The sequence below is a fragment of the Idiotropiscis lumnitzeri genome, chromosome 16 (assembly GCF_059441095.1).
Source record: "Idiotropiscis lumnitzeri isolate Australia: NSW breed Sydney's pygmy pipehorse chromosome 16, RoL_Ilum_1.0, whole genome shotgun sequence".
NCBI classification, from domain to species: Eukaryota; Metazoa; Chordata; class Actinopteri; order Syngnathiformes; family Syngnathidae; genus Idiotropiscis; species Idiotropiscis lumnitzeri.
The window spans coordinates 13,188,418-13,204,627 of NC_142406.1; the positions used below are offsets into that span (position 1 = coordinate 13,188,418).

The window sequence follows — 16,210 nt, forward strand, 5'->3', positions numbered from 1 at the left end:
AATCTTGAAAGAATATTTACAAATAAAGCTTGGCTTTGTGATTTTTTTTAAAAGTACACACTACGTGCTTACAAGTTTTTCACTTAAAATAAAAAAAAATAATAATTATATATATATATATAATTAGTATATAAATATATACTTTTTACAAGCAGGCCACTTAATTTATTTTGTAATAAATCTTAGTAAACTTCAAATAAAAAACTAAATGAATATAACATGGTCTTTTATAGCCTGACTAATCTGTTAATATCACCTTGTTTTATTTTTTTCTAAATTTATTAACTTTGAATATTACTTTGTTAATCTCATCGGGATTAGGGGAAAGTGAGACATCACTCCCCAAGACATAAGTAAATACTGTGCTCTTTTGAATAAAAATGACAAAAATAGTAAAACAAAGTGACTTGGGTAAGTAACTTCAACCTGATTTAATTAGAAGTCAGGAAATAGTAACACATTAGTACTTATTAGCCAAAAATGAAATGTGCATCACTGTGTGAATCACTTAAGCCTTTTCCAAGAACCTTTATTCAATTTAGATCCCGGAAGAGCTCTGAGGTGCACCTGTAAACACTAAAACATTTTTATAATAATACAAAAATAATAATCATAATCAACATTATTTTCCGAGACTGCAAATTGATTTAATAACTTTAGCGAGCACTTGTACTGAGCATTCCCAAAACAATTATAAAACTTCAAATTTTGTCCTTTAAAAACCACAAATGATCCAGAAGCGACTCTCGATTAGTCCCCCCTCCAAAAAGGAATATACAAATCAGTCATCATCAAACTTGATCTTCTTCCCTTGGAAAGGCAGAATTTGCCCTTGCTGCTCTTTTCTTTTCTTGCTGGCCTCCCACGATGGATGCAGCGCCTGTTGTGGCGCCTGATGGGAAAAGCCGCCGGGAGCGCGACGATCCTGCTGCCTCGTTGCGTCGCCTCGGCCACGCCCTCGAAAGTTTGTTCCCTCTTGATCTGAACGTCTGCCGTCAGGCCTGTTGGACTTGCTGTTCCCCGTTGGTCCTTTCTCCTTTTGGAATTTGGGATTTTTCTCAAAATCTGCACCGCCTCTGCCCATCGGTTTCCCTTGACCCCGAAACGGCTTCCCCCGTCCTCCCCGACTGGGTTTTGTTTGAGACAAAGAGCAGAAGACCGTCTGAAGTTTGGGCGCTCTCGCTTTTAACCGTGACTCAAGATCATCCAGTTCACTTTGAATCCCGTCGGCAGGCTTGAATTTTCCCGCCGAATCCTCTTGAGTCTTGTCGCCGTCTGTGTTTTTACTCTTCTTTTTCTTAAATTTGCTCACTTTGCCCACAAAAAAGTCGTTATCGCTGTCACTCTCCTCCAGGGACGACTGCTTGAGGAATCGTTCCTCGGTGCTGTCGTCAAAGTATGGTTTGTCCTCGTCGTCAGAGAGCTCTAAATCGCTTTCTTCTTGTTTTGTGGGCTCGGACATCACTTTGGGTTTATTTTCCTGAGCAGCAGCTTGCACATCGTAGGGTTTATTTTCTGTCGTAGCTTGCGGTTCCTTCTTTAGTTCAATCGTTTTGACTGATGCCGCTCTGACAATTTTAGCCTCCACTGTTACTTTCGTTGCAGCAACAGGATCAGCTCGAGTCGATTCCATTTTGTGCTCGTCATGTTCACAAGCAGCTGTTTCATCTCTTGTGTCTTTGTCATCATCGTTCGAGATTTTCTCCACTTCTTCGGAACTCTTTTGTTCCGTTGCTTTCTTCTGCTTTTCTACCTTGGCATCTGGTGAGTGCGGAGCTGCCGTTCCGAGGTCCTTTTTCTTCTTTCGTTCCGCCTGCTTCCCCGTCGTCCTCCTCTCGTCACTGAAAGCCTTCACGGCGGCCTGGATGTCCTCGATCTTTTTCTTGAACTGGGGATGGGAGGCGATGCGAGCGATGGCTCTGTCGGACATGGTCGACTTTGGGTTCTTGCACACTTCGTTAAAGTTGAGGTTCTTCTGCAAGGCAGTCTTGGTGACCTACGGAAAGTTAAAAAAATAATAATTCTGGTTAAAACATGTTTTTACATTTCGTTCTAACTCCTCAATGTGTTTACATACAAGGTCCGGTTGGAGCACTTTCATCGCGTGGATCTCCTCCAATAGTCTGGCGACCCTCCTCTGATTCTTCTCAACAGCCGCCTCAGTCCCCTTCTTGTTCTTCAGCCCAGCAATCTGATGAATGATCTTCCTGCTGAGCAACACCCTCACTCTCTTCACCTCTTTTCTCATAATCACCACCTCGTTGTTCAAGTTCAGGACCTCGGGCTGCTTTTTGACTTTAACTTGCTCAGGCTTTTTCGGCGTGTCAACTTTGGGCTGTTCAGCCTCATCCTCTTTTTCAACACTGCAGTCCTCTTCTTTAGCTTCTCCTGCATCCCCTCCATCTTTTTCCTCTGCCATTTCCTCTTCTGCGCCTCCTCTTACACTCTTCTCCTCTTTGTTGTCTCCCTCGACTTCTCCAGTATTTGACTCTTCTTTCTTTATCTCAATATATGACGCCATGTCGTCGTTAGAAGTGGTCATCTGTTAAAACATGGGCACATTAGATGAGAGAAGAAATGGGTACAATTAACCTCTGTATTAAGTATAAGTGTCATAGTAATCTGCAAAGTTGAACTCGAGCAACTGGACTCGTTTGTTTAATGTGATTTTGCTTTCCTTTGCTTTGTTAAAATGTTAACATATGATGGGGAATTATGCCTCGAGGCTCATCGGGATAGGTCAGAGTGCATTCAGATATTTAGAGAGGGTAAAATTCATTGTCTAATTTCACTTTTAATTATTTATTTAACACCAATACAGTACGCTCATCTAGTCCTGCAATAGAATTATAGTGACAGGCACAAAAATTAAATGTCCTACAATTAAAAATGTAAAGCAAGGTACAATTAACTAGTCTATCAAATATTACTTTTGCATGAAAAATGTGCTCGTAATATCAGTGGTATGCAATGAGACAAAAGTAAACGTTGAGAAACAATAGTGGAAGGCAATCAAGTCCGAAGTGAAAATGCTTCAAATATGACCGAAATGACATTTAGCAACGTAGCTTGCAATGCAATTGCATTTTAGATCGGAAACATTGTTGAAAGCGACGTGATGTGCAGCGAGCGCACAAACGTGGCGGCGTTTTGCCAGGCTGAGATGAACAAAGTTGCCTCAATGAGCGTCTGAACGACGCTAAATGAGCAACAACCTCAAATTAAGACAAAGCGATCAAAGACCGCTCGGCTAGTGCAAGGCTTACCGTAATTAACAGGCCACAAGCTGTCGACGTGAGGCGAAGGCTGCGAACGCGCAGGGGGCGGCCATGTTTGACGTAGCCACGCCTCTGATGTCGTCATCACGTCAGACGTAGCGAAAGCGAACGCGGCGTGTCGTGAAAAGGGGAGGGGCCTCCGGCGCACTGTTATTATTTATTTCTTTGTTTCATGTGTATTTAACAATAACAACGGTGGCTAATTCACGACCTGTGCATATTTCGCGGGAGCGAATGACAGTCCCGTGCTGCTGTTACCGCACCGACACATCGGCAAAATCATCAGGGGGAGGATGAAGCGGCGCAATGCGGACTGCAGCAAACTCAGACGGCCGTTAAAACGGAACCGAATCACCGAGGGTATATATAGCAGGTACGGGGGAAAAAAACGGGTTGGAGGGACGCTATTGTGTAACAATGGCGCCTCTCTCAATGTCGACATTGGTCTTGCAGGCTTGTGCCTTTTTCATGATTAACGATGATGCGCATTGCACGCAATTGAAACAGATAGATTAATATTTCGATTCATGTTGCGGGGGGCGAGGGGGGGGGGGATAAACGTGTGTTATTTTGTTCCTGCCTAGCTAACGCTCCTCCATTCAAATCTGGCTCCGCGTTTTTAAATAGCGTTTGCTAGAAATCGCGCAGTGGCTCGTGTGACTCATCCAACATTTCCCCCCCGCCAAGTAGCTTCTATTATGTCTCATCTTTGAATATTTGAAATAATCTTGCAACATTTTGAGCATGCAACATTGCATACATGCTATTATAATTTACACTTTGCACAAATATTACTGTCTGTAATTAGCCTTTAATTACTGCACATATTAAACTGCAACATTTGAATCATTTTTTTTAATTTAGTTTTCATATCGGGAGGAATAAAGTATTTCCATCTAATTTGCTGTCTCTCCAAACAATGCAGATCGCTACAAAATTGCAATGTCATAGAAATGAGCACTCAACAATTTTAAGCAGCTCGCTTTTGTCCCAAACATAATTATCTCCAAAGTGCGTCCTTTGTCTTCCCTGCAGTACATTCCTGTATCTGAAGTTCCTGGTCGTGTGGGTGTTAGTTCTACTGGCTGACTTTGTGTTAGAGTTCAGGTTCGAGTACCTGTGGCCCTTCTGGCTTTTCCTTCGCAGCGTCTACGATTCCTACAGATATCAAGGGCTGGTAAGAGTGTGTTGCATCCCCAAAGTGCTCCGTCTCATTATGTTTTTCATGGAAAGATGCTTATTTGTTGCAGGTTTTAGAGCATAATTAATATTCTCTCTTTTCCCCTTTCTGTTTCAGGCATTCTCATTCTTCTTTGTGTTTGTGGCGCTCACGTCAGACATCATCTGCCTCCTCTTCATCCCGGTCCAGTGGCTGTTCTTTGCTGCCAGCACCTATGTATGGGTCCAATATGTTTGGCACACAGGTTAGCTCACAATTTCTTCTATTTCCTTCCTTCCGTTTTTGTGCAGACCAAAAGACGACAGGACTTTTATTTCCCATAAAGTTCTGGCATTAATGCATTAAAATTTTGATCTGTAATTATTCTAATGACCATCTTGTTGGTTATAGCTGTGTAATAGCGCGTTAGTCCTTGAATTTGTGTACATGTGTGTTACACCCAGAGAGAGGAGTGTGTCTTCCCACTGTGTCTCTGTGGATCCTGTTTGTGTACATCGAAGCTGCCATCCGCTTCAAAGACCTGAAGAACTTTCATGTTGACTTGTGTCGACCTTTTGCCGCTCACTGGTTAGTCTCCTGTCAAGTATCCCTATGCCGTACAGCGAACCGATTATTTTTTTTCCCTATGAAGTGCTGTCTCAAAATATCTTTGTAGGTCCCTCTCAATATTTGTCTTTTGGTTTCTTGACAGTATTGGCTACCCAGTGGTGACTCTGGGCTTTGGCTTCAAGAGCTATGTGAGCTACAAGATGCGGCTGAGGAAACAGAAGGAGGTGCAAAAGGAGAACGAGTTCTACATGGAGCTGCTACAACAAGCTCTACCGCCTGAGCAGCAGATGCTGCAGCGACAAGAGAGGGAGCCAGAGGAGGGTGAGATGCGCACAGCGTATACCTGACACTAAAGTTTCCTGTAGAATAATTATTCTCATAACTTTTAACTCATTTAATCCCAGCTGTTTTCGCAATCACATTGCTTTTTTCTGGCTTGTGACTGATTTTGAAAGGCCTAGGAATATTGAGTTCTAAAGATTTAAAAACATGGAGCTCTGACGCAAAAGGCTAAGACGTATAAATACGTCTTTGGGAGGCGGGGACTACAATTTTGAAAACGTGTATATATATGTCTTATGGATTGAATGAGTTAATACTACTTGTCTCTATTTTTTCCTGTTCGCTTCAGCTAAAGGGATTTCAGAAACAGAACCTTCCATCGGGTCTCAAAACGGAGGACCCCCCAGTAAGAAAAGCAACTCTGTCCCATTACCAGAACTGGAGTACAGGGAAAAAGGGAAGGACGGTACTGCAAAAGAGCGTGAAGGCAAAAAACAAAACACAATTGGAATCAATAACAACAACATTATACACTCAATGGACTCCAAACTACAGGAGACGGAATATATCGAGAACTACATCAGGGCAAAGAAACTGAGTAACGACGTGGCGGGAGAGAATGCGCACGGCGACTCCGGTGCCGTCACTGCTTCCAAAGAAGAAGCGGTGGCGAGTGGGAAGAACTACAAAAATGCCTCCGGAGGTGGCGTGTGCAACTCGTCGCCGCGGAATCACAGTTTTACTAACGGCAGTATTCCGACGGCTTCATCGTCTAGTAAGAATGACAAAAAGCAGAAGGGCGGTGGGAAGAGTCCAAAGGATCCAGTAGAAAACTGCATCCCCAACAACCAGCTGGGGAAGCTGGATGCTTTAGTACGGTAAGAGACGGAAAAAAAAATCTGTATGATTTTTTTCTCATTTAAAATTACCTTTTGTATTACCAATGAGTAGGAAATTAAAGACAGAAACTTGTACTGACCCTTTCCCCCCCTACGGTATGAAAAGGATGGAGCAGGACGTGAAACGCCTCAAGGCAGACCTGCAGGCAAACAGGCAGGTGGAGTCGGATTTGCGGAGTCAGCTGTCCTCTCTGAACAGCCAAGACCGCAGCCTTCGCTCTGAACTGGGCCAGCTCCAGCAGGACAACGAACTGCTCCAGAACAAGTGGGTGAATGGAGAGCCAAGCTGTACATAAATCCTTTTTCAGGATGATGACTTGTGTTGAATAATATTTAAATTATATTCGTGTGAGCTACAGGACTTTTCAAAATGGCATTTCTGTGAAATCCTAGAAACAGGACTGTTTGAAATTCCGTCACTTCGGTCCCATAAAACACACCAAAATGACTTGGACCCTTGCACACTGTTGGCACCGTCAAATAAAAAAAAATGCACACACTTGTAACGTACAGTTTTGAGTTTCAAGATTGAACCTATATAATATATTGATATCAGGCACCCCTCCATCAAGCAGTTCCAGTTGCTCCATAATGCTGCTGCTCACCACTTGGATGGTACGCCCTACTGTGGCGTCCCTTCCCTTGCTCCTGTTAAGGTTGCAGCGTAGGATCATCTGGCACCTGCATGCTGGTTTGACTGGCTCTTAAACAGTCTTGATTGAAGATAGCATCCAGGTGTGAATGGCCACGCCCAGCCTGAAACGTAAAGCCATGCAGGACAGACCAGGTGGAGCACAGACGCTAGTCCCGCCAAAATAAAATCCGTGACCCAAAACGCCACAGCTCCCTGTACATTTTAGAGTTTGCTTTAAGATTCTGTTCTTGAATTAACATTTGAGGTGTTTTTAACTGCTGTCAAATGAAAAAAAAACGTGGCAAATTCGACCTAGTGTAAGGTTTAATGTCACACCGCACTGCTACAGGCTCCACAGTTCCGTCCAGGCAAAGCAGAAGGATAAGCAGACCATCTCCCAGCTGGAGAAGAGGCTAAAAGCAGAGCAGGAGGCTCGGGTCCTGGCTGAAAAACAGCTGGCCGACGAGAGGAAGAGGAAGAAGATGGAGGAAGCCACGGCTGCCAGAGCGGTCGCGTTAGCTGCAGCCACCAGGTGGCCATTACGGAAAAATAAACATTGACGCCGTCAACAAAGTGGATGGTAATTGCTCAGATCCTTGTTTACCCTTCCAGAGTGGAGTCGACTGATTCCCTGCGCGGTCGAATCAGAGAGCTGGAGACGGAGTGCAAGAAGCTCAGCATGGACATGAAAGTCAAAGAGGAGCAGATCCGAGATCTGGAGGGCAAGTGCCAGGTAGGATCGAGGAGTACACCGTAATTGAAAACTTAAATTAAAACGGGTGACTCTTGCCTGCAGGAGTTGCGCAAGTACAAAGAGAACGAGAAGGACACAGAGGTGTTGATGTCGGCGCTGTCAGCCATGCAGGAGAAGACGCAGCACCTGGAGAACAGCCTGAGCGCCGAGACCCGGATCAAGCTGGATCTGTTCTCGGCGCTGGGCGATGCCAAGAGGCAGCTGGAGATCGCGCAAGGTAGAGCTTTCCACATTCCGTCATGTGGCGCTCAGCGTTGTCCCTCACCATTGTGTCTCTTCCTGCGCATGCAGGCCAGATCCACCAGAGGGAGCAAGAGATAGCAGAGCTGAAGCAGAAGATAGCAGAGGTGATGGCAGTCATGCCCAGCCTCTCCTACTCGTCTGACAGCAGCAACCTGAGCCCGGTGACCCCGCACTACTCCTCCAAGTTCATGGACAATAGTCCCTCCTCCCTGGACCCCAACGCCTCAGTCTACCAGCCGCTCAAAAAATGACTGGACTGATGTGTTTGTTTTTTTTTTTCCTTTTTTTTCAAAGCTCTTTGTTTCAGTTCGGGTCATTCTGAGTTTACAAGCCCCTGACAGATTTTGCACTGAGGGACGCAACTCCTGCCTACATATCTACTTTTTTTTTTTCGAGGGGTTGTGAGGTTTTACCATTCAAGCAGATTGATTTAAATAAACAGAAAGGGGAAGAGTTTATTGGCCAAAAGAAGAGACATTGTGCGTGGCTTTTCGTCTCAGGCTTTTTTTTTTTTTCCTCATGAGTCAACTTGGGTTTAATTTAAAGGCAACGATGATAGTGAGTTGAGAGATACATGAATGTAAAACTATTTATGCTTTCAGATCCCGGTTAACAGGAAGCAGAAAAGTAAAATTTACCCAAAAGCAAAATGCTGTTTAATTAATCATGGCACTGCCAAAATATACATATACATCGCCTTGTTGCTGCAAATAACGTTTTTTTTTTTCCATGTGGGCCGAATCCCGAGCTCTTAGGCCGTATCCTTCAAAGAATTTAATGATGTCTAGGTAACTGCTCGTTACTTTTTAATTTTTATTTTACAGATTATTTAGTGCCTTTTCAATTGTCCAATTTGTCAAAACGCTGCAATTTTCTGTTTATTGAATGGCAAATACATTTGCAGCTCAACTCAGAACTTGTTTTTGCAATTTCCAACCTTATAAATATGACCGCCTGAGTTTTTGTCTTAAAGGGAAACTACACGTTCTTCGTGACACAGTCTTGGTGTGCCAAACATCAACCAAACCGATTGTCTCGTGAAGCCTCGACGATGGCGTCTTTGTTTACAGCAATGTACATGAACTTACGGAGGAATGTCGCTTTGTTTAGTTAAAGTGCCAAGTGTTGTGTTTGTTCTCCATTCTTACTTCAATCGATGTATTTAGCATAACATTTTTTTTTTAAAAGGGTGCTGTTAAAATGTTTTTGTGTCACTAGAACATATCTAGATGGTATAAACTTTACAAAGGGGGAATTGTGATGAAGCAGCAGGTTGTCACTTTGATTGTGTTATTCATACATGTATTTATTTGTGGATTTAACGATGAGACAGTATTTCTTTGTATTTCTCATCACTTTAAGTTGACGTTGCTTTATTTTACAACCAGGTTAGGATTTTTGTGAATGTGAACCATGTTGATCATTTTCGTGCTATCATGTGGCCTACCTGGAACGCTGTTGTTGTGGATCACTCCCGACTTTTCGGTACATTCAGTTAATATTGTGAGAAAGGAAGAAGCGAGGCAAAGAGAAAAGTGGTTTGCGTTGTCCCCCCCCCCCCCCCCAATCTCATTTTACTCAAAGTGGCGGTGTCACACTTTTGAGTTTGCCCGTCACTATTAAAGTCTTGCTGGAGGCAATGCAAGCCTTTCAAACTGTGATCTTTGTGTCTGCCATGTATTAAATAGCGTTTTTTTTTTATAATCTGAAGCCTGAAAGACGTAATACCGTTTGATACTTAAAGGATCATTTGAGGACATTTTCTGTCCCCAGTGACATTTCAGGAACAAAAATGGCTTCTCTTGTCCCTCATGATGACCAACTTACAAATCAAATGTAACTTGAACATTTTTGTTGACATGTGTTCCTTGGAATTACCCCAAACAACGTCACACGCATAAATTGGTTTGCAAAAAAATGCTTAAAAAAAAACAAACGGCAACTGACTACAGAGCCAAAACAAGTTACTTTAGCAATCTAAATGATCACGGAACCCAACTTTCTACTTCCCAACATACCTCTGCTGCTTTACCAGCTTTGTCGTGTCGTTTCACGTGGGTTGGAAGATTTCCGACAGCCCCTGAAGGCACCACGACGTAGCGCTCTGGACGGTCAACATTTGTGAAACTTCTCCGGAGTTTCTGCACGTTGTGCGCCGATATGGATGCTCTGAAGTCGGCCGGGAAAGCCATTATCCGAAAACCAAGTGTGGCTAAACAGTCTTGGACTGCCAGAAGACACAGAAGTAAGCTGTACATGTTTTTTTCTTTTTTTACATTTTTTAAATTAATTTATGCTGACAAAAACATGAACTGCTTTGCTCATCAGTCAGGTTTGCATGACATGAATCAATTTTTGTAAAATCCCTAAATGAGTTGCTTAGTTTTTCCACTTGAATGCATTGAGTGTAACCCCAGAGTGCGCCTTTAAATAGTAAATAGATTTTCCTGATGTAGTCACTTGCTATTTATTGCCTAGTTGTTGAGTTTGTTTTTTTTTAAATTACAGAGCCACTTCAACTTCCGTTTGACAGATTCAAACTGGGAGTTGTGGAGCAGGCATTGGTTTTAGTGCCTTGCTTGGGGGTTCCCAGTGAGATAAATCTCACTTGATCTTAATTGGGACAAATGATTATTTTTAAATATATAATAAATAAATCTTCATCCATCAATGCTATACTTTTTATGAAATATTTTACTGGTTATAAGTACACATTCTCAATTACCTGAAAAAAATGGTGCAAATCACCACATATCAGGAAATAAAAAAATAACAAAAATTTACACTGCATCATTAAAGTTGGTGTTGTACCTCAACGCATTTGCAATAATAAGTGATTATTCGAGGAATTAAGGCTTGCTGGTAAATGCGGCAAGTGACCCACTTGTTGTAGAAGTAACACATTGTGGTATAGATTACTGCACAGGATTGGGCTTCACATTCCTCGCCAGCGCCGACCCATATTGACCGTGCACGACTTCCCAGGTTTGAACCCAGGCCAAGTTGCATAAAGTTGCAAAAAGTAGCCAAAGTTGATTTCTTTTTTTTAAACTAAATCGGCTGTTTGTCAAGTCGAGTTGTGACTTTTTAAATCCAAGAAACTTCAAGTAGTTTTCCCTCTCATGGTCTTCATTCACCACCTCAACTTGCTTGCTCGGTTGCATACATTTACTTTGATTCATGGTATGTTTAAAAAAACAAAACAAAAAAAAACATTTGGCTCCAGAGGTGTACGGTTTCCATGGAGATTGTGTGTTTAGCCAACTGTCTGCTCTTTTGGACCAGCGTGGAAGTAGATGCTCCAGAGTGTAAATTGATGGATAAATAATATTGCATGCTTCTATGCCACCCTTTATACTACTTTTTCCAGTTTTTTTATTTTTTTTATTTCAGCGACTAAACACGTATATGCATTGTTTACTTTGGTTTATTTTGGTCTCAGTCCATGTGGCGCAGTTGCTGACCGTCAGTTTCCTGCAGGAGGATGTTACTGAAGAGTTTCTGCCACTCTTGTTAAACAAATTTTAAAAAAAATGACAATAACTTGAATCCGTCCATTTTCTGGCGTTCTTGTTCTCAATATGTCGTGAGTGAGCTGGACTCTGTACTGGTTGCAAGCCAATGGCAAAAACTGATTTTTGTGTTGGTGTTATGTTCTATAGGGGATCAATATGTTTACATTTAATGTGTTTGGACTTTTTGTTTTCAAAACACGTATCTAGGTAAAAGGGTTTTCTTCTCATGAGCTCATCTCGCTTATCAGTTGATTTTCATGACAAACACGATTTACACAAAAACACAAGGTCAGCGTGCTCTTTGCGACGTCTTTCACGCCTCCATTTGTGGTCCTCCTAAATTTGTAGTTGTGAGGCAACATGAACCCGCATGCATGCATATGTGGTATGCATTGTATTCCAGTGAGGAATTGGTAAAGTCATGGTAATTGAGTTGTTTTTCCGCTCATGGCCGAACACCCTTTACTCCCTCCTTTTCTCGCTCTGAGGAAATGTATGTAAACACAGATCAAAGGTCAGGGCCGGATGGTACCAGAACTGATAAGAAATCGTACAGCTGCTCCTTCAGTAGTGACGAAATGCGGACAGAACCTCTGACCTGGATATGATGTCCTCGCACCCAACCTTTTAGGAAGAGCAAGCACGTGAATTAGTTTACATTTCTTTTCTTTCCTTCTTTAAAAAAATGTGGTTTATGTAGATACTTGAGACTTACTTTGTAAAAACTCCTGAAAGACCAAGCCTTGGACTTCAACGACATGACTTATAAAGTCTCAGTTGAAAATTGGCATTTTGCTGATGATGAGTAGTGCAGAGGCCACCTCATTGAGGAGACATCTAAATGAATCTGTCCCACTTGTGGACAACAGAATCACTCACTGATTTGGTTACTTTCATTTTACATTGAAGAGCTTCCAGAGAACTGGACTGACACAAGAGAGACCATCTTGGAGGGGATGACCTTTAGCCTCCGTCACCTCGGCATGACCTTAGTGGACCAGCCCAAAGGCGAGGAACTGGCAGCCGCAGCGGTGAAGAGGATTGTTGCCACGGTAAGATCGAAATATTGACTCAACTCAACTCAAATGTATTCATGAAGCACTTTAAGAAAACCACCGCTGTAGAGAAAATGCTGTGTATAGAGCAAAAGTTAGTATAACAACAATAAAACAAATTAACAAGAAAGAAAATCACAAAAACAGTAAAAGCAAAACCAAATTTCATGCTGAGTCAAAAGCCTCCAAATTAGTTTTAAGACCATTGAAGATGAAACGCGACGGAGATCGTTCCAAAGGATGGAAGAGTGCAGAGAGGTAAGCCGTGACGATGTCCTGGAAGCGGGTGAAGGGACGCCAAAGTCAGAGTTATATGCTCTCGCTTACGAGTACCAGTCAAGAGGCGAGCGGCAGCGTTTTGGACCAACTGGAGACGTTTGATGGAGGATTGTCTGACTCCAAAATAAAATAATGTAGCCGGGCTGTGAGAAAGGCATGAATTTCTGTTTGAAAGTGTTGTCAAGATAGGAGATCCTTTATCTTAGCCAGCTGCCCAAAGATTCTTGATTCAAGCCATTTACCATTTTCTCAATGGCTTTGAAAGCTCTGTCATTGCTACCCAGAAGTAAGAGTAACATCATCGTGTGTGTGTGTGGGGGTGTGTGTGTGTGTGTGTGTGTGTGGAAGGCAAAAATCAGTGGGAAGAAAGCACAGAAAGTCTACCTTAAAGTGACTCCTCAAGGGATCACACTTTACGACAGTTCCACCAACAACTTCATGGAAAACATCTCCATATACAGGTGCGTGCGTAGAACTGCGAGAATTGCCATCCTGTGCTATATGTATGTCCGAACTGACTCACCGCCGGGCCTGCAGAATGTCCTACTGCGCAGTGGACAAAGTGCATGACAGAGTGTTTGCATTTATCGCCCAAAATACCGTCAACGGGACGCTGGAGTGCCATGCCTACCTTTGCTCCCAGAGGAAAGAGGTGAGCACGGTGCTCTCTTGATCACGTTCATTGAGGCGTTCTAATTGAAATGGTTTTCCCCGTAGGCTCAGGCTGTCGCTTTGACGGTAGCTCAGGCCTTCGGGGTAGCTTTTGAACTCTGGCAAGTCACCCGAGAAGGTAAGCCTTTGTTCCTTATACTGCCGGGGTCAAGGATACTTGGGTATATTCGGACTGATAATCGGGAAGAATTTGACAAAGTCTCCCGTTCCGATGAATCCCGGCCCAATTCTTGGATGGGCTGAAAGATTATCATGACTGATTATCCTGTGGTGTGCGGCTTGTCAAGGATGATTTATTCTCCCTAATCTGCTCATAACTCCTCCAAAGCATTCTTCATGTAGATGCAGTTTCCGAGTCGTTCTTGTCTGTGTTTTAGAGAAAGGAAGACCAATCCAGTCTGGTTCAAGCGACGAGCTCAGCGGTAGTTCCCACTCTGCGAGATCCTCCAGCCCCAAAGGTGAAAAAACTATTGCCACCGAGAACCGCAACCTGAATAGATTCTATTTTCATGACCCGATATTGTCACTTGTAGCAACAGATAACGGAAATGATTTCGACAATAATTCAGAGCGTTCGATGCTCACTGTCCACCCACATGCGTCTTTGTTAAAATTGAACACTATCTACTTTTTTGTTTTCTATCCTGCAAGACGTTGCCACGGTTAACCTGTTGGACATCGAGGACAATGGGAATATTGATCAAACGGACAAGCACAGGACATCTGGGAGTAATTATAATCCAGACTGGGTAAAATCTAGCGATATAATCAAACAGAGTTATTGGTGATGTGTTTGATTAATTTTTTTTTTCTAATGTAGGAACTAGAAGATGATTTGGACGAAGCCTTCTCCAGGTGAGTTTGGTGTCTCAAGTGTTCCAGTATTTGGCGAAACTGATTGTTGGTGATTTCACCCCCACCCTCAAATAATATATGCTTCAAGGTGAATCATGTACAAATAACAGCTGTAATAAAATATATAAATTCGGTATCAACAGCATGTTGGATTTAAAACATCAACATTGATCTGGTCACATTCCAGGTTTTGGTCATATAACAAAATGTCGCACTCCTGGTTTGTTAAATGCAACTCTGATGAATTGCTCAATACGATCTGTTTTTTGACAGATCAGAATACGTTTCAATCAACATTTTCCTGTGATTTTTCATTGTCGCCCTCAGACTGGCCGTGTCGCGTTCTAACCCCCAGATCTTGGACGTTGGGCTGATGGCCCAACACTGACGAGGACAGCGCCCCCTGCACCCTCTTTTACGCAAGGTGCTGCTTCACGTGTATGCGCGGTGACTTTACTGTTTAACATACGAGCTAATGGGAATTGTACTGTATTTATTTGCACAACATTGGGATACTGACATGAAATCACCAAAGTATTAATATCCTTGCGTCTTTTTATGGTGCTGCAAAAAGTCATAATTATCGATTCCCATTTGTATCAATGCAAAAAAAATTACAGTTAGATTGACTTTTGGCATAATATACAGTTGTGTGTTGAATAAAGTAAAGTTTTGTTTTTTGGTCAAATCAAAATAAAGGCTCGTAATGGCCATAGATGCCACAAGGTGGCGGCAAAGCACTTTTTTTAGCCTGACCAAGTGAACTACTGCCTTTTGCTTCAATACAGTTTCTTTCTTTGACATATATATATATATACATATATATATATATATATATATATATATATATATATATATATATATATATATATATATATATATATATATATATATATATATATATATATATTATATTAGACATGGCTTTGGCCTCAGCAGAAAAGCAGCGAATTGGTGAGTTTTTCAGCAAATATTGGATGATAGGTTTAAAAATAAATAAATCAAAATCAGCGAATTAGCAAATGCCATGCTGCAAATATCCAAGGGTGATTGCATTTTTTTGTATAATTAATATGACCAAGTCATACCCTTTGATTTGTTTACCAAGCAATAAATATCAGTTTTGGAAAAAAAATTCTGTGCATAAATATTTTCTTATTATAACAAAGTATATACTCCCGGTGGATGGGTGTATATTTATTTCCTTTGTCATCATCTGTCTATAATTACTGAGTTTTTTTTTTTTTTTTTTTTAGCTGAACCCTTAAAAATAAGTGCAATTCACTTTCTCACATGTAGATGGCGATGTGGTTGCAGAAAAATGGCGTCAAAGTGTGAAATTGGGTTTTGACATCACTTTCTGACATGACTGGTGATGTTGTCTTTTGTCTTCTGGCTTTATTATTATTATTATTATTATTATTACTTATTTACTTATTCTTACTATCATTATCAGGAAATCACTATCAGAATTGCGTTCCAGAAGGCCAGACGAGGCACTAGTCATCAGTAGAAAAACATGACTTTTAAGTCTTTTCACGATAGCATGCAGAACAAAGAACATATTAATATATGCACCTTGGCACGCAATGCACTTGATTGAGGGAGGCTGGAAGTCATGTGATCTATGCCTCGCACATGCTCAGTCTGAGCCAATCGAATCGGTTTTTCGAGAACATCGCGTCCCTCCCTTCTTACTTAACCGCCTGCATTATTAAACATGCCTCCCTCACGCTTGCTTTAATGGAAGCGTGCAGGCATGCCGAGAAGGAGCACAACGATCAAAAGTGCTCCCCCCCCCCTCTCAAGAGTACAGACAAATGTGTTGTCTCCTAACTGTGTGGTCAGAACGGTAGCTGGCGAGTCAAAGGTTAAAGGAGAAATGTGTTAAAAAATGGGAGCGAGGAAGCTGTTTTGTGCCTTTGATTTCTTTTTTTTTTTTTTTTTCTCCTTTGGCATACCAAATGTTGTACAGTTGGAAAACAACATAGAACTCGTAACACGCACCCAAAAAG

The 16,210-nt window shown here is 42.0% G+C and overlaps 3 protein-coding genes across 3 annotated transcripts; 2 read left to right on the top strand and 1 right to left on the bottom strand.

The window, feature by feature from the left end:
* Positions 1-416: 416 nt before the first annotated feature.
* On the bottom strand, positions 417-3,415 carry srfbp1 (serum response factor binding protein 1). Its single transcript, XM_088319307.1, has 3 exons — positions 3,267-3,415; positions 2,078-2,542; positions 417-1,996 (listed from the first exon to the last, which is right to left on the bottom strand). Exons 2-3 carry the CDS (start codon positions 2,540-2,542, stop codon positions 782-784), a joined length of 1,680 nt encoding a protein of 559 aa, XP_088175433.1. The 5' UTR covers positions 3,267-3,415; the 3' UTR covers positions 417-781.
* On the top strand, positions 3,395-8,420 carry maco1a (macoilin 1a). Its single transcript, XM_088319306.1, has 11 exons — positions 3,395-3,651; positions 4,314-4,455; positions 4,576-4,702; positions 4,902-5,025; positions 5,150-5,328; positions 5,639-6,167; positions 6,295-6,453; positions 7,172-7,354; positions 7,435-7,555; positions 7,619-7,793; positions 7,868-8,420. The coding sequence occupies exons 1-11, from the start codon at positions 3,572-3,574 to the stop codon at positions 8,068-8,070; spliced, it is 2,022 nt and encodes a 673-aa protein (XP_088175432.1). The 5' UTR covers positions 3,395-3,571; the 3' UTR covers positions 8,071-8,420.
* Positions 8,421-9,919: 1,499 nt separating this feature from the next.
* LOC148321527 (low density lipoprotein receptor adapter protein 1-B-like) lies at positions 9,920-14,983 on the top strand. Its single transcript, XM_088319095.1, has 9 exons — positions 9,920-10,064; positions 12,244-12,386; positions 13,017-13,129; positions 13,206-13,320; positions 13,386-13,458; positions 13,718-13,798; positions 13,992-14,089; positions 14,161-14,195; positions 14,523-14,983. Exons 1-9 carry the CDS (start codon positions 9,980-9,982, stop codon positions 14,581-14,583), a joined length of 804 nt encoding a protein of 267 aa, XP_088175221.1. The 5' UTR covers positions 9,920-9,979; the 3' UTR covers positions 14,584-14,983.
* Positions 14,984-16,210: the final 1,227 nt, after the last annotated feature.